General features: G+C 36.9%; 2 protein-coding genes across 4 annotated transcripts in view; one reads left to right on the forward strand and one right to left on the reverse strand.

Moving 5' to 3' along the window:
- Positions 1-18,504, forward strand: PIGF (phosphatidylinositol glycan anchor biosynthesis class F). Its single transcript, XM_058836727.1, has 6 exons — positions 1-46; positions 245-491; positions 2,047-2,138; positions 2,910-3,026; positions 7,489-7,597; positions 18,111-18,504. Exons 2-6 carry the CDS (start codon positions 264-266, stop codon positions 18,222-18,224), a joined length of 660 nt encoding a protein of 219 aa, XP_058692710.1. The 5' UTR covers positions 1-46; positions 245-263; the 3' UTR covers positions 18,225-18,504.
- RHOQ (ras homolog family member Q) overlaps positions 13,838-25,911 on the reverse strand; it is a 22,228-nt gene continuing 10,154 nt past the window's right edge. Inside the window, exons 3-5 of one of the 3 annotated variants that reach the window (XM_058836728.1) lie at positions 20,410-20,574; positions 19,577-19,672; positions 13,838-18,841 (exon numbers count right to left, since the gene is read on the reverse strand). In XM_058836728.1, the coding sequence (XP_058692711.1) occupies positions 18,686-18,841; positions 19,577-19,672; positions 20,410-20,574 (417 nt within the window). In that variant the 3' untranslated portion in view covers positions 13,838-18,685. The remainder of the gene's footprint in view (positions 18,842-19,576; positions 19,673-20,409; positions 20,575-25,911) is intronic. The other 2 variants (XM_058836729.1, XM_058836730.1) reach the window with 2 other exon arrangements.

Consider the following 25,911-nt stretch of genomic DNA (forward strand, 5'->3'; position numbering starts at 1 on the left):
CGGCCCCCGCTGTTTTCCGCTGCCGGGTGGCGCCGCGCGCTCCGCGGTAAGGGGCGCGGGTGGTGCCTGCTACCCGCGCGGGATTTGGTTTTTTTGAACAAACGCCATTTCCTGCCCCAAAATCCTCACCTTCGTCCCCAGCCTGGCCCCAGGGCCCTGCTCTGCGCGTTGTGGCTGGGGAAGATGCTGCCCGGTGGCGTTGCTGCCGTGTGTCGGTGACGGGGCGGGACTCGGTGTCTTGCAGGTGCCGCTGCCCGGGCACCATGAGGGAGGCGGAAATCAGGAGGCTTCTGGCTGCCAACCTCCTTTGCGCTCTGTCCGTCGTCCTGGCCGCGGTTGTCCCAGCTTTCTTCCTGGACGGATTCAGTGTCCTGGGAACGCATCTCACGTGGCTGTGTGTTTGTTCTGTTTGTGTTGCTACCCTTAATATAATCTTGCATTTAGTCCTTAAACCAAATCAGTCTCCTAAGAGACGTTTCTTTGCTCACAAGGTAAGAATTTTTTTTTTAATTCGTAAGTCGCTACCAGACAATACCGAGGGGAAGCAAATTCTCTGAAATAATCAAATGAGAAAGAAGACAATTTTTGATGGTGAATTCTTATTTTCCACTAGTGAGTTGAGTGTAGCAGCTTTTGAAACAATTTTTTAAAGTATTTTCATAACGTTAAACTTTTTCTACCTGTAAATAACCTGTTCAGGTGAGTGATTCTATGCTTCCCTGTTTCTTGTCAATGTAATGTTGTTTGTAGTCCCAAGAATTTGCATGGTGCTAAAACCTGGCAAAATTAAATGGCACAGAACTCATTTTGTAGTTCAGGCCTGGCTCATTCTGATAAGTGGATATACCAAGAAAAAATGTCATCACACGTTTCTCGTGTGTAGTTGTAAGTTTATAATAAGAGAAAAAAAGAATTGCAGAATGTGACACATAAGAAAGATACTACGCTACATTTGAGCAACTTAAAAAATCATATGGAAAAGCATTAAAATGCTTGCATTTCCTTCTATGATGAAATTTGCATGCAGAAGAATCTAAAGTTGTGAGAAACTTTTTGTAGTTACAGTTTGCAACGGGAAGCATTAAAGGTATGAATCCCTTTTGAGCAGAGTGATTTTGGAGCAGCACGCAACTTGCCCCAGAGTTTTGAAGTCAGGTGAATAGTCTTGTACTCCTGACTTGCTGAGCCAGGCAGTATGTAGTGCTCTGAGGTGGTTCTTAAACATTTAAGTCATCGTCCCTTTGAGCATATCTTTGTATGCAAAGCTTCTGTCTAGTGTTGCTGACTGAGTTGGATATGAAATGCACAAAACCATGATGGAAAGCAAGTATTTTAACCATCCGTGATTTAGAAATGAAGCGCACTTCATATTCTAGGTGAGATTTCATCCCAGGAAATAAATATAGAAAGGAATAAATAAAGAAAAATAAGGGTTCAAGGAAAGTTACGGATTTTGCATTGGTGACCTGATCAGAACAGACCTAACCAGAACTGTTTATCAAGTGTTTTGGCTTCTACATGATATAGTGAGTACCCAGGAACTTGTTTAAGTTCATAGAAAATTATGTGTTTTCCAGGCTATAGAAAGTTATGGATGTTTCACAAATACATTCAGAATTTAAGATGTAAAGTTCAAAATGTAGTTTTAGTTAATGTAATTTTTATTCTCTATGTAGCAGACTTTTTTATATGGTATGTTTTCATCCTTTGAATTTTTTTTGGGAGAGTTGTCTTTTGATGAATGAATGACAGTAAAACAGAAGTGTAAAAATATCCAATAAAATTACTTCTGATTATATTTTTTGTATGTTTGCCCTGTTTAATGGGATGCATGAAAAAAATTGTAGGTAGAGTGTAGTGTTTTTAAATTAATTATTTAAAGTATTAATAGATGGAAAACTTTTTTGAAATATGCCATGCTATTATATTTTGCTGCAGCTGAAATTAAAGAAGCAATTAGAATACAATGCTGTTGATAAGATACAGACTTTGTTACTTATGTTTCATTTTGAAGCATTATTCTGATATTTCATTGCTTTTTTTTAGATATCCAGATTTCTAAAATGCTGTATATACTTTTTCATGTCTTGCATACTATTTCATGCGATTATTGTTCTTTATGGAGCACCTCTCATAGAGTAAGTCAGAAAACCCTCTCTTTCTCTAAACATTCTAAGGGGCAGCTCTCCTTGCAGATGTTGGTATAAGTACTTGTGTATTTTCTGGTGCACTGGAAGTTAAGGGATAAGCTCCTAGCTGGGGGAAGAATGGTGGCTGTTTTAGCTTTCTCTTGGTTTTGGGTTGTTGTTGTGGTTTGTTTTTTATGTTAAACATATGGGCTCAAACATTTTTTGGAGTTTCATTTAGTCATTTTCCCTATAAGATTCTAAGCCACACATCTTGCATATCTTTCATCTTTTTGATATTAGTGTTTTAACTTTTATGAAAGTTTAAAGAAAGAAGTATGAAGCAACCTGGGTTTTTAGAGATGCACTAAATTTCTGACGAACAATAGTATCATGTAGTTTGGTTTCTTGGTTGCTGTCACAACATCAAACTGGAAAAATAAATGGAATAATGGAAGTAAATATCCAAGTATACTTCAATTTAGAACTAATGATCTATCTGAGGTACACCTGTGGTTTTTTAGAAATGTTACAGGTATCAGGCCTTTCAAAAAATTACAACATCTCACCCAAGATAACAGCAGAACTTTTTCCAGCTTCCTTTACTATTCTACAGAGAATAGTAGAGAAGAAAGAAGAAGAAAATATTATATTCTTCTGTATGAAGTTTAAGAAAACACACATGCTTTCACAAGTTGAGTTAGAGGGTCTTTAAATCTTGGAACTTTTAGAACATTAGCAACCACCTCACTTAATTTAGTAATATTCTTTTTCTTTTTGTAGGTCAGTGACTGAGACATTTTTGTTTGCAGTTCTTCTGTCTACATTTACTACTTTACAGTGCTTATGTTTGCTGGGACCAAACATACAGGCATGGATACGGGTATTTAGTAAAAATGGGTAAGTTCTAATCTAAAGTTTCTGATATTTCTCTGAATAGAAATGGTCAGAATTGATGTAAGCAATATATAATGGAATTTTTTGTAATGAAAACTTCCTGAATGATGGGTGATTTTTGTATTTGTGATTACAGACATATGAAACTTTTTCTGACAAAGAAAGATTTATTTGAAGACACTGAGAAAAACAGCTTTTTCTTTTTGGTGTTCAGATGCTCAATCTCACTTTATAAGCATTTGAAGGAAGTAAAGTTTCCAGCACATATTCTACTGGAATCAAACATTGTGCAATCCCATATAATGTTTGTCAAATAAAGGGGAGACCTGACACTGAGCTGTACATGGAGAATCTTGCACGTGATCCAGTAGTACCTTTGTAAATACAACTTTTAAAATAGGAGTAGGAAGTCAAAACAAGCACTGTTCTAAACTTTGATATAATGTTGAAAATAACACATGACTTACTGTGGTCTTAAGTATGTAATCTTAACCTATACTCTTTTTTCAATTTCAAAGAAAGCTGTTTTGAGTGTCAAAGTTTTGAAGCATTAATATTTCAGGATTATGTTTAAAGTAAAACAAGCCTTCTAACTGCATTTTCACTTGCCATTTTCATGGCAGCCATGGCATTAGCATGTATCAAAGATAATGTATTTTTTAGAAGATTTCCATTTCTTCTGCCTTTTTTCATTCCATCAATAATAGCATGTTGAAAGGCTGGGACAGTGAAGCATAAAGAGGCTTTATATATGCTTGAGATTCAATGAGATTTTAGTATTCATTTTCTTTTAATAGTTCGTAATGGTGAAGTCTCATCTCAGAAGAAAGTGAAAAGCTGTATTACACTACTGACCTATTGAATTATTCTTGGTTTGTACTCCTATAGGGAAGGAAAAAGCTACACTTTAATACTAATTTCAGTTACTAAATTTTGGTTTATCTCATTTCTCAACTTACTGAAAAATATCTTGAGTCCTTATTCAAGTAGTTTACACTTGTTCTTTTTCAGTGGAAATGTAAATACACTGTAATAAAAGCAAGGAGTTATTTAGCCAAAATAAATCATTGCTGATTCACTTGGTCATCTTTGGAGGTTTTGCTGCTGGAAATAACAGCTGAATTGGAGTAACATGTTTGACAATATCAGCCAGTTTGTGCCAGGTAGATTTTGAATGCCTGTTGACTTATTTCTTTTGTAGTCTAGATCTTAATGCACTTTCAGTGGAATCATTGCATAGGAAAGAGTTTTCTTGCTTTTACACTTTTGCTCTGTGGACTTGTTAGTAGTTCTTACTAATGAGCCATGTGACATTATCTGAGTAAAATGCTTATTATTAACGATGTTTGTTCGCGCTTTGAGTGAATATAGACTAAAAAGAAATATTGTAGCAGGTTTCTTTGTGGATTGTAGAAAGCTGCTCATTTAAAAATAATCCTCTTTTTTTCATTTGACCTCATGAAATTGGAACATCTGAGGTCTGGGCATGAGATGAGTGATATATTATACATGATACATAATATATTAAAAGGTTGCTAACTTAACCATGTGGAATGAGGTGGGACTGGTTAAATGGAAGAAATGGATGGTTAGGTAAAATTAACAGAGCTACTTTCCTTGGAAGCAGAGTTTAGGGAATTGAAGTGCACTACAACAGTAAGTTTGAAAGTCTGATTAAGTGTATAGCTTAATATGAAAAAAGAATTCGTTTTAAAAAAGTATCTGAGTGCAATTTAGACTTTATGTGCACATAGAATATGTGAGAATGTATGTGTATTCTACATCACAAACCCTTCCATTCTTAGTTGGCTATAAATAGGGCCCTTTTCGCTAATTCTGCATTTGAAAAGGGGTGGGCCCACACCAGCATCTCTGAGCTCCTTGTTCTGACATCTAGAGTTGTGACTGATGTCAGTGTCATGACACTGATCGTAAGCTGTCATGTGCTGCTGTGTGCAGTTAGAGGGAAGTAAAAGCTACAGAAAGGGTTATCAGCATTAATGGCAGCATGTGGCTGTTACTTAAATAGTGTTTCAGTGACCTAGCTGAAACAGCCTCCTGCATAAAAGTCTTTAAGAAACCAGTTTTCAATTGCCTTTTTATTTTTCCCACTCTTTCCTTATGGAGACTGTTTATTTCAAGTCACTGCTCTGAGAAATTGTGTTGAAATTTCTGCTATAATAGCAAATATAACATGTTACCAGGGTAGAAAAGAGATTCTATTTGGATATTGCCAAAAAATAATAAAAAACCATGATGTTAGGGCTCCTTTCTGTTTTCATTATGTCTATTTTATCACTTTGTGAACTGCATGCTCTGTTACAGACTTGAATTGTCCCTTGTAAGTGTAGACGTCATCACATACCAAGGACTACTTAGTATTTAGTCCTGCTGCAGCCAAGAATTCTAAATGTTGTCTATGAGGAAACTGTCTCAGTAGATTATTTTATGTCAGCTAACTTCTTAATTCAAACATTATTTAAGGCTGAACTGAATGTATTGTATTAATAAATTATTTAAATTTAAATAATTGTTTTAGGCTTCTAAAGACCTTTCTGCCACTAGTGTTCATTTATTATCTTAAACATTGCTAGCTTTGTCTGCAGGATTATCTTAGTTTAAAATGAAAGAAACCTGGAAAATGCAAAGCTCGTAAATATTGCTGCAGTCGTTAGTCTCATGCAAATGAGGAGTTTATGTGGTGGTTTGAAAAAGAAAAGTGAGCAATGGGAACATTGCTCCTTCAGGATAATGCTGGAGGACAAATCAAGTTGTCTTAGAGTAGCCAGTCCATGCTGCAGAGGGATTCAATTAGCAGCTGAAATAGTTGTCAAACTGCTAATGGCTGTTTTTCACTTGGGCACACCGTGCCTTGTTAATTCTGTTGTTTTGCATTTGGGCTCAGTCTGGTATCTCCATATGGTACAGCAGTCTGGTGAATCTGTCACACACACAAGATACCTTGTGAGGTATAACTCTACCTCAGTCCTTGGTGTATTCTGTTGTCTCTTCAGCTGCTTTAAGGCTGTAGTGAATATTCTCTTCCTTGTTCTGCCTAAGAGCTCTCTGCTCAGTTACTCAGCTTCTGAAAATAATTCACAAGAATTTTTGAGTGGAGGCTCCTAAACAGTTTTACAGTTACATCAGGACTTTTCTCTTCAAGAAAAGAATCTCACACTGGTAGAATTATGAACTGGAGTGTTTTTAATTAAAGGAATCATGGTATTGTAGAAGAAACAGTTCTACTCAAAATGTCAACCTTGCACTGTTAGTACTTTTTTCTTTTACTTCTATTTCTGCAAACATTGAAAAATTTTTGCTTTAAATTTGTGAGCTGTTTGGTCAATAGCAAGTGCAGCAGTGTGTACTCAGAAGTGAAAAAATTTTATTCTTTCCAAAACCAAGTGTTCATGTCATGCAACCTAAACAGCACATGCAAAGTTCGGAGTTTACTGTGCGTCTAGTTTTCGAGCCATAAAACTGCCTGTATATTTTCCTCTGTTAGCTGAAGCTAGGTGTACATTTATAGTCTGAGATGTAGCAAACTTAAAACTCAGATCTCCTGCTGTACTGATTCAAGCAGTGATTCTAGCCTGCTTCTCCTGTCTTTAAACTGTGCCCTACTGTGTTCTTTACTTCTGTTGCTAATTTCTTAATTGGTACCAAGTACCCAAATGCTCATGGCCTGAGCAGAGCAGTCAGTTGGTACGTTGATGATAGTAAGCACTCATCTGTTAAACAGAAATCCAAATTTACAAAAACTTTTTGAAATAAGTAGTGGCAGAAGGCTATAAGAACTGGAATTAATTTAACATCTCTTACAATGTGTGCCATGACTGCTAGTGTAAGAGCTCTTCAGTGTGCAAAAAATTTATCCTGCAGCTGGCATACTTGAAGTTGGATGCACTGCTACAAAAGGGCTCCAATGTGCAGTTACATTTACTTGCAGTGTTTCGTTTCAGCTGATGGAAACTTGTTTTGAAATATTCTCATAGTGGACTTCTGTGTTAAATTTTGAGTTGTTGTAGTCATCAAATATGTCTACACCACAGAGTTCTTTGTGAGTGTGCTTGCACTTTTCTCTATAGTCCCACAATACTCGTTCATGGCTGCCTCTCTCTCCAATGCACACAGTTATCAAGATAGATTTATTTTCTCAGTCTAGCAGTGTTTCAAGCTCAGTAGGAGTATTTCCAGATAACATAAATTAGCTTTTGCAGTAAACATCTCAAAAAAAAAAAAATCCTGAAAGTGTGGTATAAAAGGATTGTAATTACAGCTAAAATATGCAACTTAGATTTTATTTCTAGTTTGTATGTTTTAGGAGAAACCTGCATGCTATTATCAAATATATGTGAAATTTTATATCTGTTCATAGCCTCAAAACTTTTGGGAGGAATCTGATCCAACTCTCTTCCATGGTAACTTCTGCTGTTGTTAAAAACTTATAACATACTTTTTACAGAGCTATGTCCATCTGGGAAAGCAGTCTACAGATTACTTCCATGTGCAGTCTACTTGGAGCTTGGTTTGGAGCATTTCCTATTCCTCTTGACTGGGATCGACCTTGGCAGGTTAGTATGTACACCCTTACCATAAATGTATAAAATACTAATTTTCTGGAGATGCACACTACACAAAATTGCTCTGAAGCTGTTGAGGTGTATTTCACTTGATCATATGCTGTTCCTACAGAGTTACACCAAACTTTTAAAAACTCATTGGAAACATCTGTGTATAGGGTGTAAGGAAGTAAAATGCATTATTTTTATTTGCAGTTTAAATAGGTTCTTTGTTACATACTTGTGAGTATCTGTTGCATGCAAATTTTATAATGAAATAGAGCTCTAATGATTTGGGTAAGAAACTAGACAAGCTGGAGGAGAAATGTGAAATGATGAAGATGGCTTCAAGTTCGCCTTCAGTCTAGTAGCTTTTATTGTTCACAGGTAGGGAAAGAAAGATGCTTTCCTGATGTTTTAGTTCCCCTCTGTCTTCCATAAAAGCACTTAACAGAAGGTATTTTAAATGGATTTAGATCGGTTTGTGAAATGGTGTAGCTGAAGCACTGTACTACTTCTGATTTCAAAGGAAGGCAAACATTAGCTTTTTAGTTGAACAAGAAAAAACATGAAGCTGGCATTGCAGATTCTATCTTTATAAATTCAAATGCTTATGCTATTTTCTTACTATGTTTTTTGGCATGGAGAAATGCTTAAATTAAATGTAACTGAAGTCTGCAATTGCCAAAAAATTATGCCACTAGTAACAACGTTTTCCTACATGTGCTCAGTAGAGGTTTTCTTTCATCTGGTTACCAAACTTGATACACTTTTAACTGAGTAGTGTCTGTCAGGCCTGTTCTTAAGCAGATTGTTTTGGAGATTTCTTCCAGAAATCAGTGTAACAGGCAGCACAGTTTCGTCTGTGATATTATAGACGTGCTGTGGCTTATAGCTGCACTTAAATGGATTTTAAAGTAGCATGTCTCATCTGGCAGGTTTGTTTTATTCCCAAAATCTCAGACTTTGCTAATATGCTGTGTATAAAACCTCCACCTTTTATGCACCAATGACATGAGGAAAATTTAGGTCAGGGGGCTCTGATTAACAAAACAAAGACACTAGTAGCTGAAGACAGATACTTAGGTAAATTTTTAGCTTTGTGTCTGTTCCCACACCTTCCAATAGCAGGAGACACAAGTTTGATAATGATCTGAAAACTTTCTCTGTTTGAAAACTCTTCCAAGTTAATGAAAGCCAAACATGACTGAAAATTTAACTCTATAATCTACACTTAAACATCTAAAACTATACTATCTGACTCTTCAGAACAGCAAAGCATCTGCAGAAACTTCAGATACCCAAACTTGTCACTGACTGTTTCTGGGTGTGAATGCTTCCCAGTGCTCCCTGTGTGTCTGCAATTTTCCTTCACCATCTCCACCCTCATTTCTGACATACTCCTATACCAAGGTTAGCAGGAGAGAGTTTATGACTCTCAAGTTCTATATCAAAGCAATTTTCTTTTGATTAGTTCTACAGCATTTGCTGCTGTTCTTTCCCTTCTGCTCATTTTTCCCATCCTCACATCTCCATCTTAAACCTTGTAGAGTTTTAAATAGTGGGGTGGGGGAAGAAATTTTTTGTTCCATTTTGAGTCTGACCTGTTAGATCATTAATGATGTGGGTAGTTCAAGAGCAGCCATAGAGAAGTTTGCTTATCAGTTCTCAGGCTGCCACTCCAACAGTCTTTGAAAACTGCAGTTTTAAATGCTAATTTAAGATCTGCTGTATTAGGGGAGATGAAAGAAGTCTTTGTTAAAATGTAATGTAGTTTTTACAAGTCCAGTTGTTTCAGCAAAGCAACACAGTGAAGCCCCAAAATTGTAACAGATCTTCAAGGCAGAAATCAACCTCTTTAAAATAGCTTGTCAAGGATCCTGCTCACAACTCTCAGAAGTTTTCAATCACCTATTAATCACCTAATATTTTTGTGAAGGTGATCTCTTAAATATTGGTCACCAAACCATAGAAGTGGTGGCAGTGTCCCAGCCATGTATTTTCAGTATTTGCCCAGCTGAGATAAATTGTGAATCAGGTTCTGGGCAAACAAAACCTCATACAACAGCTGATGTCTTTTGTCTTCCTACTGAACAGTATGGATTTAGCAACCCAGCTATTGCATGTAGTAGCTGCATGGCTGTCTCAGATGTTTTGAGAACTAAGAGGCATTTCTGTTCTTCAGAAGTTCACTGGTCACTGGCACAAAGCTCCTTTTCCCAAGAGTATTCCTTTTGCTACCTGATGTCAGGTGATTACAGAAACTCATAGTAAATTCTTTCACTGTAACAATAAAAGAGAAGAGGTGTTTTCTATATTGTCTTCAACCTCAGCCAGGGGAAAGAAGAATGATCCTCTTAAGAGTCTGCTGCTGTTAGAGATCTGTTGAGTTTGGGTAGAAGAGCTTCAGTGCCAATTGCCCTTGAGTGACCTAACCACTGACTTACTGAACATAAAAATACCTGTGCATAATACAGCTGCAGGATTAATGATATTTTTAATCTCCCCCAAATACAAGGACTAGGAGTGTTTTGCATAGAACTGAAGTTTGCATAGAACTCTGTATACAAAGTCCAGCTGGTATGTTTAAGGGAACGCCTACAGATTAAAGTCTCAAGCAAGGTCAGAAAGAAATCATGTAGATCTTAATGTAGACTTAAAAGTAATCAGAACCCAGTCAAAACTAAATTACTTCTAGACATCTGCACGAGTAAAGTATTAAGCTGTTGTGCTTCTGACATCAGCTGTTTCTCATATTAGCCTAAAAGCAGAGAGCTTGAGGATTACAATTTTGGATTTACCCTTTTCCTATCCAAAAATGGATTCAAATTGAACAGTTCAGTCTTTGAACCTCAAGACCAGGTTTTGAGATAAAAAGAGATTTCATTAGTGATTGTTTTCCTTTTTGTATTTTAGCCTTTGTGCTGTAAACAATTTTTTTTTTTCTTCTGTAGTGGAAATGGTTCTGCTTTAAAGCAGAAAATCTGATTTACGTGTTGCTGCTTGGGGAAGACTAAAGTGGTATTATTATTTTAGGGAGCAGTGTTAAGGCCTGTAAGCCTGTTTATTGCAAAATCTGGTTCTGATGTTTGTATTGATTATAGCTTGTATTTGTGGTATAACAACATGCAATGGAAACACGGCTGCATTGCCACCTGTAACTTCAGACAATTCATTATTGGCAGACTGTCACAGACAAGGTAAAATTGGTACTACAAGAACTGGATGGATCAGCAATAGCTGAGAAATACCATGTGACAAAGCAAACCAAAGGATTGTTGCTTCTTCCCTTGGGCTCTGTTGGTAGCCCAGGAATGTCAAAAATTGTCAAAACTGCAAAATATCCAGTTGGTACAGAAATGTGTTGTGAGTTTGGGATGAAAAATGCTATTGCTATTGATTTAGCTTTGTTAGAACAATATAATATGGGACAAGGTTTACAGAAAAAGTCACTGTGTCTTGAACTGGCATATTTTTCCACTTAATTGGGATTTAGCACTTAATCAAATCTGGTGTCTACACTTTAAACTGTATACAGTTTAAGAGTGTCTACAGTCAATTTTTAAATTGACAAATCATTCAGAAAGGGAGAATGTAAAGCTACTTCTGTGGAGTCTGGTTTGCTCATAGAAATGGCTTCAAATGAAAATGGTCTGTAGTCACTTACCTAAAGCAAACAAGAGGTTGGAGAGAGTACTGAGAATCCCAGGACAATATTAAATAAAGCTGTCTGAACTATTCTGTAAGATACTTGTCTGAATTTCCACACTCATACATGTGACAGCTCTTCTGCTATCACTTTTCTGTTTTGTGTCCTTCAAAGAGAAAACAACGTTGGTTTCATTTTTACTAATCTGTTTCCCTGCCCTTGGCAGTCTGTTTTGGGTCTAACATATTTTCCTGCAAACTTGATAGAAGAACTGAAAAATTACCTGGTATGAGATGTATCAGTAGAAGCTGAGAAGTCTTTTGTACTATTACCTGGATCTTATCTGGTCAGAAAATCAGATGTCAGCATCCTATGTATCTTTCACTAGAATTTGTTTTAACTTAAAAGTACTTTAGGGTTCTGTGGGGTAAACCTGATGATGAATTTTTTAACAAGAGTTCCAATTCATGTGCTAATGACTAACGCGCAAATTCTGCTTCATCCTGACTTATTTACAAACCGAAGGAAACATATTGTTTCTTTATACATACATCTTGTGACATGCAACAAAACTGAGATAAATACAGATGTCTCAGAAAATCTTCACTTTATTTTTCATGTTTATATTTGAAAAATATTTCATACAGGGGATATTCAGATTAGTGTGCCTCTCTACCCTTAAAAATAATAATAATATAAATTGCACCTTTTAAGCAAACAACAACTTTTGTACTAACTAAATATTAATTAATTAATTAACAGGAATAGAATATTGTTTCAGAAATAAACTAACATTAATTATCTAAATAATGTTTGAGAATGAAAATGAAAAATATATAAAGCATTTCTGTTAGAAGTATAAAATACAGTCCTGAAAGTCAGTTTGTGTCCTATGATTCATTTTTTTTCATTATTCTGATGTTGTTCTTAAAGCAAGTTTTAAGCATGCCATGTACATTACTCCTCTTCTAGCTTTAAGAAAAATTTTGTAACTATGCAAAATAGCTGGTATGGGACGCCTAGTCTATTGTTACTTCTGGTTCTAGGTTTGTAGAATTCTGCCTATCTCAGACAAAGGTAAAGATAATTGCCTTACAGGAATGCAGGTTAGGTCAATAGTTACATTTCTATATTAAAAGTAAAAAAAACCCCAAACTTTTTGTCCTGACAAGCATGTTTCAATTAAACTGGGAGAGTAATCTTGCCAGTGTTTTAAAATTGTTCTTATTTTTCAGCAATTTTTAAAACAGTTTGCAACACCTAATTGCGATGATTTAAATAAGGCTGTTCTAGGCAATTTAGACTTGTACATCCATCTCCTGTTGCCCCTAGGCCTCTGAAGTGCAGTGGGTATGTAAGGGTTACAGTTAGCTAGGACAGTTCTACAAAGAAATAGAAAATAACTTATTTTGTTACAGTTGCTTCGTTTTTCCAGATAGCCTCTTTCAAGTTGATGGTGTACTTTCAATAACCACATGTGATCAGGATCCTTGTTTCACAAGTCACTGAGAAGTGGAACTTTAAAAAACACCACCACTGAAACAGAGCAGGATGATGTAGGACTTCCTAGGTACATCCTTTCTCTACTCAGCCTGAGGAAATTAGTTGCTGAACAACACAGAATAGTTAAAGACCACAACTTTATCAGTACACTTTATATGTGGTGGAACTATTATTCCAGACACAGCATTTGCCACTGACAACAAATGGATTTAGCTCACTGAAGAGTTCTTGGGTTTATTGCGTGTTTTGATGACAGACTTCTAAATCATATCTGTGCATTTGTTATGTGCATGCCCTCCCATACATCTGGGGGATGTTTGTAGCATAATTTTGATCTGTAGTACCTGTTGCTAGTGGTAAAAAGTGACTTGGAAACAATATTCTACAGTGTTATCATTATGTAGAAGTAAAATTGCTATATTCCTACTTCATAGTGGATACTGCAAACATAATAGGTAGTGTTGATATAGCTCACCTGAGTTGTCTGACTGCTATGTAATTTAGCCGCTATGACTGTAAATATTAGCCTTAGATACCTTTCAGACATTCGTAGCCTGAAAAATAATCTGGAGAATCTTGGGTACAGTTCTTGATCCTTACTCAAGTAAGCTGAAAGAGGACTATGAACTTTCACTCTACTTTAGTTCTTCTTAACACAGCTCAGAGAGTTTCCTTCTTGTATTCCTTTTTGGATCTACTACCTGCTGTGAAAGTTTTGTTTTAAGAGTAGCTGCTTAATGCAAGGAGGGATAATACGCAATTGGAGTTGTTCTAAACAGAGGTAGAAGCTTGTTCCACTTTAGTGTGGTTATCATTGTTTATTTAATAATGTGTTTTATCAATGTAAATGTTAATGGTGAGATCAAAGGCAGTTATGCTTGCTATAACTTTAGAACACAAATCCATGAAACCAACTTCTAGTTACAAATACCAGCCTGGAAAAAACCTAACACTTTGTTCTTGGTGTGTGCTTGTCAACACACACATTCTGTACAATGTGATAAGACACTTGTAGCTAATGTGTGCATGCAACCAGATTAAAGGCATGTACTGAAGTTTATAAAACAGTACAGACTAAACAATCAGGAATTTAAGGCATGTTAGAAACAGGGAAGGAAAATAACTGTGCTCATTTATTCAGTTTTAAAATGAAACAAAAATTATTACATAGCCTTCTAATTGACAGTCAGAAATTAGCCTTTTGAAACAGTAAGCATACAAAAAAATAATGTTTAGGAATATGAGAAAAACACTCTTAAGTTTACTAAAAAGATAAGTAAGTACAGTAGATTGCCTCACTGTATTTGCATTTGTATAATGAAAGTTCCAGCAGTCAGCTGCTTACTTCATAACATCTTTATAAACTTGATGTTGTTCCTCTGGTCTATAAGAATCTGGCCTTTATGTCTTTATCAGTGTCTATGTAATTCCCTTGCATGGGATGCAAGACTCTTTAATAGATGACAAAACTGTCATGCAGTCTGAATTCTGGTTTAGCTAGCTACATGCACAGTCCAGCAGAGCTAAGATACCTTGCTGGGATCCTGCAACATGCTCCGCTTTCCATGCAATATGCTAAGCATTCTCACATCATAAAATCTTAGGTGTTCTAAAGAGCGTTGAGGAAAACTAGCTCATTTTGTCCTGAAAGGTTGGCAATTTCTATTTTGAGTCATAATTCTTAAAATGAGTTCTAATATATACTAAAAACCTTGCAGTTCTGCTGTATCTATTTATCTAGCCTAAAGAAATTCCTATGAAGTCCTGACACTGCTGCCAGATGAAAAGGCAAAAAGAAAATTTAAATGAATAGCAGAAGTCAGAATCATTTTGCATTAAACACTGGCTCATGCTCTGTCCATTAAAATGCATTTTTTATTCTTGTTAAGATTTGTTTTTGCTAAGCTGCTGTTCAGGTTCCTAGTAATCATCTACAGGTTGTTAAAATTGCCCTTTTCATCATGCATTTGATATGTAAACTGATTCTTCTTGTGTTAGGCTGTGGGAATGGTAGCTGCTGCTTCCCAGATGCTGAGACAGATAAGGCATTTCATGACAGCTTAATGAAAAATGTTCTGTTCTATCTCCTGCGCTCCCCACACTTTTCTCTCCATATCAGCCTTTTTTTGCCTCAACAAAAGTGCAGCTAGGCCATGTGGCTCAACATCTTGTTCCCCTGCTGCTGACCCAGCCCAGACATGACATCAGTAATGGGGCAGGATATGTCAGCTTCCTCAAGGCAGAAGGGAGCATGATATAGGAGGAACTGAGCTGAAAAGTTCAGTGGGTGACAGGGGTGTATTACAAGTTGCATATTTTGAGCTAGCAGAATGGAATTTCTTGAAACAGACAGACAGATATTTGCTGCTTATTATCACTTACCAGCAGTTCATACCAAGTCAAGGACTTTAAACCAAGTTTGAGATTTTATGAAAGAGAGGGCAAAAGCAGGCCAATTGGGTAAGTCAAAGTAATTTAAAAAGGTCCAAAAGAAAGTGATTTGGTCTCAGAAAAATGAGGCCAGCATCTAATACAAAATAAAGCAACCCACTTCCACAGAAAGAAGCAACCCATTTTCATAGACAGTCAAAAGCATCTGAAAGTGGTGTTATTTTAGGGCAGCTGATGTGCTTAAGAGCTCCATCTTAATCTTTGATAACTTGCTGCTTTAGATATACCCATGGGTGCCTCAGGCTATGTGTAGCCTAAAAGCCACCAGTCAAGAATAAAAGATCAAAAACTGGTATTATTACATGTTTGTTAGGGGGTTTTGCCCTGTGTTGAGGGTTACACAAAATAGCATAAGGACAGCAATGCTCTTAAGTCCCGGTTTTTAACTGCTGTGCTTAGGTAGTTTTCAAAAGGCCAAAATGCCCTCAGAGCTACTTTGGGGTGTCCAAGCAGCACAGTAAGAAGTACCTGCTAGTACCCTTCTGTTCCATGCCACTAAAAGGGATGAGGTGGTGTCTCTTTCAGTCTTATTCATAGATGGGAGATGGCATGTTTTATGTTTTCTTCCCTTTGCTCCATATCTTTGCCACCTGCCATTTGTGAGTGTTCAGAGGTCAGAGATTCAACTGTTAAGATAGCCTGAAACTTATGTAACACTGACTTTTAAAAACCAAAGCAAAAATAGAATGTTTTAGAAGACAGACAGAGGCATAATTAATATTAAAAGTTACATAGCTATTGAAAAAACACATCCCGAGTTGCAGTTCAGCCTGGTGCAAGAGGCTACAACAGTCACCAGAGATCTTTTTAATCATATCAATAATCACCCATTATACACAAAATAGCACAGTATACAGGGTCATTGGGTCATCAGAGATATTTGCTCTCTAGTTAAGGGAATATGATCAATTCAGAGTCCATCATCTACCTATAGTTCTGTAAAGCAAATAGGCGACTACAAATTCACCTAATGTAGGTAAAAATTTAATGAAGGATTGATCATTGATCACTCAGCACATTTGATGTAAAAGCACCACCAAGTTAAGAAACCTTTGTCCATAGTTTTGTGGATATTAGAGTGGTATTTGACTTCATCAGTGGATAAAAAAGTATGACTTGTGTTCCATCTGAATGTTACTGTGGGCAAAAGGGTTTCAGGGACTTTTTTTATTGTTTTGTCCTCTAGATATGTGTTAATATGCAAAATGCTAGAAATAATTTCATTTCATTTAGAAGTTGAAAAGATCTGCCTGAAGTGTAAGTTTAGCCAAAGCCCCAAACTTATGTGAGTTTCAAATATATTTTGTACCTTACCATGCCAAAGCCTCTCAAGGCTTTTTATAGATGATCTGCAATACACAGTAAATGAATAAAAACAAGCAAATCTTTGGCTTGAGAGGCAACTGCTGAAATACTCAGCAACAAAAACAAGCAGCAGAGACAGAATGTATGAAAGTGAAAGAATGAAACAAGGTCAATAAAGAGTACCTAAGGCACCTTGTTTAATAGTCAACTTTGCTACACTCCTTAAGACCTCCAGATAACATATAAAGCTGTAAATGCTAAGGAATGTGAAGATGAAACAACTGAGGAGGTTGAAGATGAAAGAGCAGAGGACAAAATACATTACTCTTATTCATAGTTAAAATTCCCATGATCAAAGGATGTGAAGAGATATATTCTTTTATGTGATAATGAAGTAAAGAGAAGAATCAGAGCTAGGAAAATGAATGAAAGGAGGAGCCAGTACCATTACTGTTGTAAGTTCATTTGATATTCATGATATTCATGAGTTGCAACTCAAAATGAAGTAGAAAAGAAGGCTAGAGACTGGGATATTTCCTCTATGGTCTAAGTGCATTTCTCAGTCTCAAGTACTATAGAGGGGGGGAAATACCCCCTTAACTTAAAAAATAAAAGGAGAGTCCACTCTGTACTTCCTTTAGGAATATGCACTACACAGCAGGAACTACAAAACTGTCCTGGAACAAAACAGTGCAAAGGAGAATTTTGAAGAGGCCTGGGAATTCTGTTTATTCTAAAATAAATAAATTAATTACCACCTTAATTGAGAGTCATCAAATGCAGTATGTAGTGGACTGGTACTATAAGCTACATCTGATGACAAACTGGTTAAGTCTTGGTTTGGCCACTCCTCCCTGCAAATCAATACCAATTAAAAAAAAAGGGGGGGGGGCAGGGGAGAATTTCATTATTACTCTGGCTTAGTACAAGATGGTTTGTTAAAGTGAGTCAGCTCTATTGAGTTGGCTTCTTTTTCTTATACTGTAAAACAGAGCATATAATTAAAGCTCTCTTTGACATTACTGGCTTACTAAAAGTTTGATGATTTGGGTGCAAGATGTTCAGTCAGCTTCCAAATTTGTGTTCCATCCCTACTGCTAGCCAGAGGGAAAATTATCCTCTTACATACTTTTCAAGAAAAAAAGCCAACAAACCTCTATCCATCACAGTCTCTGGCCTTATTTGAATACTACTAATTCATCTATACACACCTAAAAGTTTCAAAACACCATGAGAGATTGAAAGGAGAAATTGCTGAGAAATCTGTAGGTGTCCAAATGTGTGCAGCACAGTAGGAAGTTAGGTCAGCTGAATGCTTTAGGGGATATAAATACCTCTAAGGGTTTTTTTCCCATAGAGTTTTTGGACTATCAAACTAAAGTCTGCAGTAGCCAGAAGCCTGCTTACATTTTAATGCATATCAATTAAAAATTGTACAATGGTATTTAGTGTTTATGAAGATGATTGTTATGCCTTTGGCATTTTTAGGAAAGCACATCAAGCTTTAAAGTAGAATAAGACTACTGTCTTGCAGTACCTAGACTTTGTGCTCATGAAGTACAAAAACCCACAGAGATTTTCCTCATTGTCTGCTTTTACCTTGCATTCTCCCCTCAGGTATGGCCCATTTCCTGTTCCCTCGGAGCTACCTTTGGCTATATGGCTGGTCTGATTATTGCACCTCTGTGGATACACTGGAACCGGAAGCAGCTCACATACAAAAGCAGATAACTGGAGCAAAAAGAGACAAGGTATTTCTTTGTGCAGATTCCATACAGACTGTGCAAAAGTTGGGGTTTTTAAAGATATATATATATATATATATAGATAGATATATATATAGTCAAAGCAGTAGGCTGTCCAAATTCAGTTAAGAGTATTTCAGGCCAAGCATCTCCACTCAATAAAATCACACAGATGCCATTTCAGCGTGGTGCAGTTTTTGCTTCCTCTAGACTGTGTAACCCTGAGAGATTGTACCTTCCAGTCTGAATAAAATATTTGTAACAGATGTGGTGGCTTCTTATTACAAGTTCATTGAGTTTGATTTTATTCCTCTGGATTTCACTGGTTGTAGAAGGCAGAATCGTAGGTTTGACTTTCAAACCTGGAACAAATTCACTATGTACTTAATGCATTGTACTTAAAATCAGTAGAATTTCACAGTAAGCCTGGCCATTGTCAAATGTCTCTCACGTGATCAAACAGCAGTTTATGCATCTTGAACCTATTCTCTTCTTCACTGTGTGTTTCTTTGGAGTTAGAATGGCTATAATAGCTTCATCAAAAACAGTCTTCAGTCCTTTCTGTGTTAAAGCTGAACACTCCACATAGCAGTAGGCTCCTATCTGTCAAGAAAATAAGTTAATTCAATAGCAGTATATCTCAGCTGTTCAATTCCATCTGGGCACTTCTGCTCCCCCTGCCCCCCCCCCGCCAATGCAACATTACAATGTTTGGCTGCAATCTAAAAAAGTTATCTGCATGTGCACTCCCCTGTAGGAGAAAACAAGATTTGTCTTTTGTCCAAAGATCTGGAAGGTATTTAAGTTTGTTGGTTTCTGTGGGAAACAAATAAGTTCTTTAGATTGGCAGTGGAGGCCTAAGATATGGTTGATAATTGAAGAGCAAAAAAGAATTACATGACCCATTTGTGTTTCAAAAATAAAGGCTCTGTAAGTGTCCCGATAAGCATTATCTACACAGTAGTTACAATGGTAGTATAACATTCTCAAATAATGTCTAAGAGATGCTTCCAGTATTTTGATTCCAACCTCAACCAGTCTGTGGATTTTAACTATCTTTGACTAATATTTATATAGCTTGTATAGCTCTTACAAGTGTCTACACTGAAAATTAGAACTGTTACTGACAAGAAAGTGTAATTACATAGGTCTGCTTGTTACCTATATTCATTAATGTAAATAAGTGTAAATAACTGGTAAGCAGTCACAAGATTTCATATGTGGACTGCTAAAAGATACACAAAAAGTTCTAAAGGAAGACAAAGTCAAGTAGAAATAGGAGTGTTCTGTTGTTGTTGTTCTTTGTTGCTTGGTTTCATTTAGGAGTATCCAGTTTACCTCTTTTGCTAACTTCTGTCCTTGCTCCACAGATACGGGCTTCTCTTTCATGTCATTCAGTCTTGCCAGAGTTTTTGGGTCATCACGGAGATCAATCTAGCAAGAAAAATTGAAGTCATGCTGGAATACTTTCTCTAAACAAAAGTCCATAGGCAATATGATACCCTCTTTCTAAAGGAGAATTATTCAATGGAATATTATCTCTGTAAAAATGGAGTCGTGTCATGATTCAGATCGTGGACCCTTCCTGATTCAAAAGCCCTAAATTTAAGATGTGAATCTTTAATCCAGAAGGAAGAAACATTAATTCTGTAATTCAGCGCTTCAGTTAGATGTGATCATCTTAGAATACCAAATGCAGTGGCAGGAAGATTAACCCAAAGGTAACACCAACATGTGGGTCACTCCGTAAATGAAGCGCAGTCCACTACCCACAAGAAGCAAGAGGAAATTGTCTCACTTCTCCCCTTTTCCTTTGCTTCAGCAAATATTGCATGTGACTAATAGCTGTAGACCCAAGTAATTCCAGTAACGTGGTCATGAGCAGACAATTTTGTTCCGTAAGTCCCATGACTTTTTAGATAGTCACATGGGAGACATGCAGCCTATCTTGCCACCCTATTTACAATGGGCATAAGTTTTTTTAACAAAACAGAGATGCTCATTTGAGAACAACACATATCTATGTTTTTCTTCCACCTGTAAAGCTTATTCCTCCAAAGGCAGAAGGAGGTGCTGCTCAGGTCCTGTTGGGCCTGAACTTCCAGCCCAGAAAAAAGGCACCATACAATGGTCCTATTTGTGTAAATAAAGTAGAACAGAACCAAATATACCTGTGTTCCTACTAGTAAAAAGGGAACATTAGGTGCATATTCCTTCAACTCCGGTACCCACTCTTCCTTCACATTTTGAAATGAAGCAGGGTTTACCACTGAGAAGCAGATAAGGAAGACATCGGTCATAGGGTAAGATAAAGGTCTCAGACGATCATAGTCTTCCTAAGGAAGAAAAATTCTGTTATCTGAAATATTAAATTGTTGCCTGTATTTTAAGTTATATTCAGAAACTGTATTTGTATTTCATGAAGGTTGTTGAGGCAAACTTTCTGAATGTTTAACACTATTCCAGGTTAGTTAGTGTCACTGTTAGAGCAAAATCTGCATATGAAGATAACTATATGTGAATATAAATATTTTGAAAAAGGTGTTAATACTGATAGAAACTTGTTTCTCTATGAGAACATACAAAAGATTACCGTTCAAAAAGTGTTCATTTAAGGAAAAAACCAAAAGGCTTATGATTCAAACATACTTGCAGATCAAAGATTAGAACTTTCAGAGAAATGAGCAGGTGTGACTGTTGTAGAATCATCCATACAAAGCTAGGCTTTTTGATTAAGGCTATTTGATGCACTCAAATGTTCTATTTTGGATCATACACAGAGGTGATATTTAAACCCTCCTTAGAATTTTGCTTGTCTCTTAGAAACTTTACAGTCCTGTTCCTAGTGTTCAGGGCAGTAGGAAGGATTAGAAGGGACCTCTTTTGTTAGACTGTGCTTTCTATTATCAAACCCGGCAAAGGATCAGATGGAACAGAAATTCAGGATCAAGAACACTATCAGTGGAATATTAATGCCTTTGTTTGTTTGTTGGGAGTGTGGGAGAGGAGTTAGTGTGAAAAGATTATTTAGGATATTTAGAGTCTCAGCATTTAAAGCCAGCAGTCCTACTGCCAGGCCGTACAATACTGAGGCAAGACAAGTACCTAGGAGCATTGCCCTTGTTGTAAATCAGAGTTCTCTCTAGCAAGGGAGAAAAGTGGATTTTTGCCCTATGTTTTAGCTAACAGCTGGAGTAAGATGCCCCAGCTTCTCTTTGCAAGGCTTCCTTTGGTCTTTCTCAGTGAACTAATGCCTTACCATTCCTACCATAGAATTCTGGTGGGTTTTGCAACATAGATAACTAAGACTGAGCCCAGCCATTGCAGAGACACAGATAAATGCTGGATTTATACCTTCCACAGTAAGCACCAGTTTATTAGGGCTCCTGCAGTAGTTTCCATCTTCCCATGTAAACTCCCCATCTTAATTGAATCTCACAAATATTGCAATGATTTGTTTATTAAACATAGAGACAGAAATGTAATTCCAAGTCCATATTTGAAATGAGCCAGAAAATTAAATTTTTGTTTCCTTGGCAACAGCCACATTACCAGATTATTAACCTCTAGTCACACCCTCAAAAACACCCTTCAGTGATTTGCTAGGTTTTAAACATGGTCACTAGAATTTCAGAAAAACTGTGAGGACTTCCTCAGAACAGTTTCTGCTTGGCTTATCTTTCCATTTGGAAGTCAGCAGCTGTGGGAAGAGAGCTGTTATTCTCATGAACTTTAAGAAAGACAAGCACAGGCAGAAATTCTGCAGTAGCAAGGAGGTGATTACTTGTCATTATTTGTCATACTCTTGTGCCATTTTGAGTATCCACTCTAGTTTTGTACACAGGCTTGTCAATTAGCTAGAGCATGCTTAATTGTTGGCATGGGTTCCAAATTTCACAACCACAGTAACTGACACTACTTTGAAACTACGATATTTGACAGGCCTTTTCCCTGCCAGTGTCAGGCTCTTGCCCTGACTTAGAAGAAAAAAGCACTAAACCTGTCTTTTCCAAAGCTGTGGACATTCATCACAGAAAGCAGAAGTAACTTCAAAACATCAGCACAGGAAGTTGAAATTCTTTAACACTCAATTGCTTTTTTTAGGCATATACCTTTATGTTTCACTTCTGCTACTGAATATAGCTAGATCCTGCTCAGGGTTGCACTGTTTTCTGTGGGTGGAGATTAAAATCCTAAAAGAAGCTTCCCAGCTACCAGTTACTCTGTTCCCTGGAGTACAAAATCTGCATGAAAGAACACACAGTGGATCCATCAGTTACTCTCAAATTCAGCTCGAAATAATATATGGAGTATTAGTGAATAAGTTGTTGTTTAAAAAAAATCTAGTTAAAAGCTGTAATTTGTTCCTACCACAAAAGAGCTGCCATCCTTATACTCTACATTTTCTAAAAAATCTCATATCTGGATTAGGATAACTAGAATACTGCCTGCACTAAATGCTGAAATGAAGAAAGCATTTCACTGTCACCAGAAATTACTGTTAGTCCATTAACCTTAAAATAGCTCTTTAGTTAATCCATTTCAAATTACAGATAGACCTTTTATTAATACCAAATATTAATCATTTTCTTTAAGCCAGTCTTAGGTGTGAACTCCTTTCCTGCTCCTGCATTTGTTTATGTGCCTTTTGATTTATACCCTGTCGTACTTGCACTGGGCAAGCTGCAGGTCCATCCAGTGTAATTAAGAAGTTAAATGGAAGGCAAGTACAATGTGATTGCATACATCATCTACCCCAACCAAAGATGTTTGTGGTATTTGCTACAGTGGCTTCACTGCATTAAAGCTTCCTTAAATTATCAGATAATTTGGCTATACCCACCAGTCCTGCTGCTTGAAACATGTCAGTGGTATCAGGCTCTCCTTTAAATGTTGTCTGTGCTCTGAATGTCAGGTTTGCATTAATTCTAATAGTGGCTGTAGTTCTAATAAAGCCTCCCACCACATAACTGGACCAGTCCTGAGTCCTCCTGTGAGAAAACCTGCTTAAATTTTGCCAGCATCTACTAGACCATCTATGCTTAAAGACTCCTTCTGCCTCCCAACAGTCCCTCAGAAACAGCAATAAAGCCTGCAAACTTTCTCTGATGTATTGGGCCAACATAACTCCTACAATTGGTAGAATAATCTGAAATACCAAATTAATTTAGACTTAATATTGGAGAAGCCTGGAAAAATCTTATTGCTTCAACTATAATTTATTTCCTGAATCTAATGTAAGGGAAATAAATATGGTTTATTCTAAAATTAAATATGATGGAAAAATTGATTATACTAGCCAGTCAACATAAATTCCAATTTGAGGGCATGTACACACCACACTATACAGCAATTAGACTAATTAGACAATCTGATTGGGGGAGGCACTGCATATATATTTAGGCTTTAAAAATATTTAAGCATATTAGTGGGAATATTTTAAGAAAGTGAGTAAGATGGTCAAGAAAGCCCCTAAGGATTGAAATAGTCAGTATAAGTCCCAAAAGCTCCAGGTTATAATAGTAAAACCACTCATTCTCCAACATACTCTAGAGTTTAAAAAAAAAAATATTTTCTGAAGCAGGTGAATACAGAAAATACAAGGGCTGTAATAACTTCAGACAAAATTGGACACAAGAATGTTGACTTAATTAATGTTCTGTGGAGCTGTGATCCCTCTAAAAGACATGACACTGCAGCAGGGCTATTCATAATTTCCCTAGTATCCCTGTGGAAAACTAGGACAGCTGCCAGTACACAACAGACATGAAAAAGGAGATGAGATGAAGGAGCTAAGGACTTGGCTTCTCAACTGCAAATGAGGGGGGGGGGTTGTTTTTAGAGTGGAGAATGGAAATTCAGACTTTTAAATTATTATGTCTTCTTATGATAGGTTGATGGTATGTCTAGCATTGCCTATATCTTGGTTCCTTAAAATCTAGCCTTTAGGTCTCCTTTTCCATGTTACAGTGCCTAATAAACTGCCTGAGATTTTCTGCTGCCTGGTACTTGAATACTGTATTTTGGATGGTGAAGTGGATTTACTCTTAACATGTCCAAATCTGGCTATTTGCAACATTTACCTGTTCAGAAACAGAGGTTTTGAGAAACCTTTTGTATGCAGACTGAAGAATGGTTTGCAATTCCACAGCATTGTAATATTCTTCATTTCATGAGTTTGCTCAGACCAAAAGCAGAACACAGTGTCCCATCTCAAGTCATGCATTTGATTTTGAACTAATACTTTTTCCCAGTTCTATGGATGTCAGTTGAGACATAGTTATAACCACACAAACTGTATTCCAAATTCTGCCACTGACACAGTATGTAGTCCTGAGTAAATCATTATCCTCTCTCTGTTTGCATCTTCCCATCTGTAGGGATTTGCTAGCTTAATAATGCATTAGTCTTTGCAAAGCACTTCAAAAGCCTTTGATGTACACTGCTTATGTGTGGTGGGATATTTAAAAAAAAATAGACAAAGTGGAGTATAATAATTTCTGGACAACCTTCTTGACCCAGAAGAAGCCCTATTTCCTTATATTTATTAGAACAGTGAAGTGTGAGGTGCAGACATACAGAGATTTTGTTGTACTAGAGACCTTGTAGTTCCCCCAATTTATGGTATCACGCTCCCCCGGTGATGGACACAGAGACAGAAGTCCTCGCCCCTCTGTCAGTAGTGTGAGACCACAGGCCTCCTGCTCATCAGGAATGGTATTAAGGTCTCCCTGTCCACTTTGGGGAGATGGAAGGCAATTATTCCTTTGCAGCCAATACCTTCCCACACCTTGACCAAGACTTTTGAGGAAGTACACGCCTCTCAGATCTGCCACTGCAAGTTCTGAAGATAATATTAACCTAGATCTGTCTGGTTTGTTTCCTTGCTAGTGTTTTTAAGAAAATAAGAGAAACCATATTCTGGTATGTCATTAACATTGATGCGGGGACCTAAGATGTGTCATGTTTTAATCCACGCTCAGTGTCTTGTTCTGACAGAACCAAAGTAATTAATTATTTTATGTATTTTACAGCTTAGGAATGAAATTTTAACAATGCATCTTCAATTGTTATACTGACATATCCTTGATAAACCTATTTCTATTCCTATTTCTATTTTATACTAGAATATTCTATTCTAGTATAAAGTGGATGGGTGGAAACAAAATAAAGCTTGCACCACTGGAAGAAAAACTGGAACTTAAAACCTCTGCATGTGTGATCTCTGTGTTAGCAACCATCTGTTGCTTTCACAGCTTACAACAGCCATCATAAGCAGAGGTTCTCACTCCCAACCATCTGTTTTTAGAGGAGAAGCCAAAAATAGACATCAGGCAGAGTTGCTAAAGGAATCCAACCTTCATGCAGCAAAGGGTAATCACTACTGCTCAGAGGGGCTCAGTGAGGCAGAGTAAAATCCCAGGTAAAAGTCTTTAAGTTTTAACCACTTCATAGTAACAAGAGTCAGAAGTCCTCTCTCATTATGAATTGCCATATTGCAATTTTTGAAGTGCATTTCAAAGCTGCATTTTTCAGTTTTCATCCCTGAAAATAAGTTTCTGTTTCAGAAGGCTCCCTATAATATTTTGGAGAACATAACAAGTGAACCATAATGACTGATGTACATAACCTGGACTTAACAGCTCACAGCTACCTCTGGATACATCTCACAA

This window comes from Poecile atricapillus, chromosome 3 (assembly GCF_030490865.1).
Source record: "Poecile atricapillus isolate bPoeAtr1 chromosome 3, bPoeAtr1.hap1, whole genome shotgun sequence".
NCBI lineage: Eukaryota > Metazoa > Chordata > Aves > Passeriformes > Paridae > Poecile > Poecile atricapillus.

Excerpts from the sequence above, each read along its gene's own strand:
- PIGF (XM_058836727.1), top strand. The coding sequence starts at position 264 with ATGAGGGAGGCGGAAATCAGGAGGCTTCTGGCTGCCAACCTCCTTTGC. Across the intron at positions 492-2,046 it reads GACGTTTCTTTGCTCACAAG|ATATCCAGATTTCTAAAATG; the intron begins GTAAGAATTTTT and ends GCTTTTTTTTAG. Across the intron at positions 7,598-18,110 it reads ACTGGGATCGACCTTGGCAG|GTATGGCCCATTTCCTGTTC; the intron begins GTTAGTATGTAC and ends TTCTCCCCTCAG.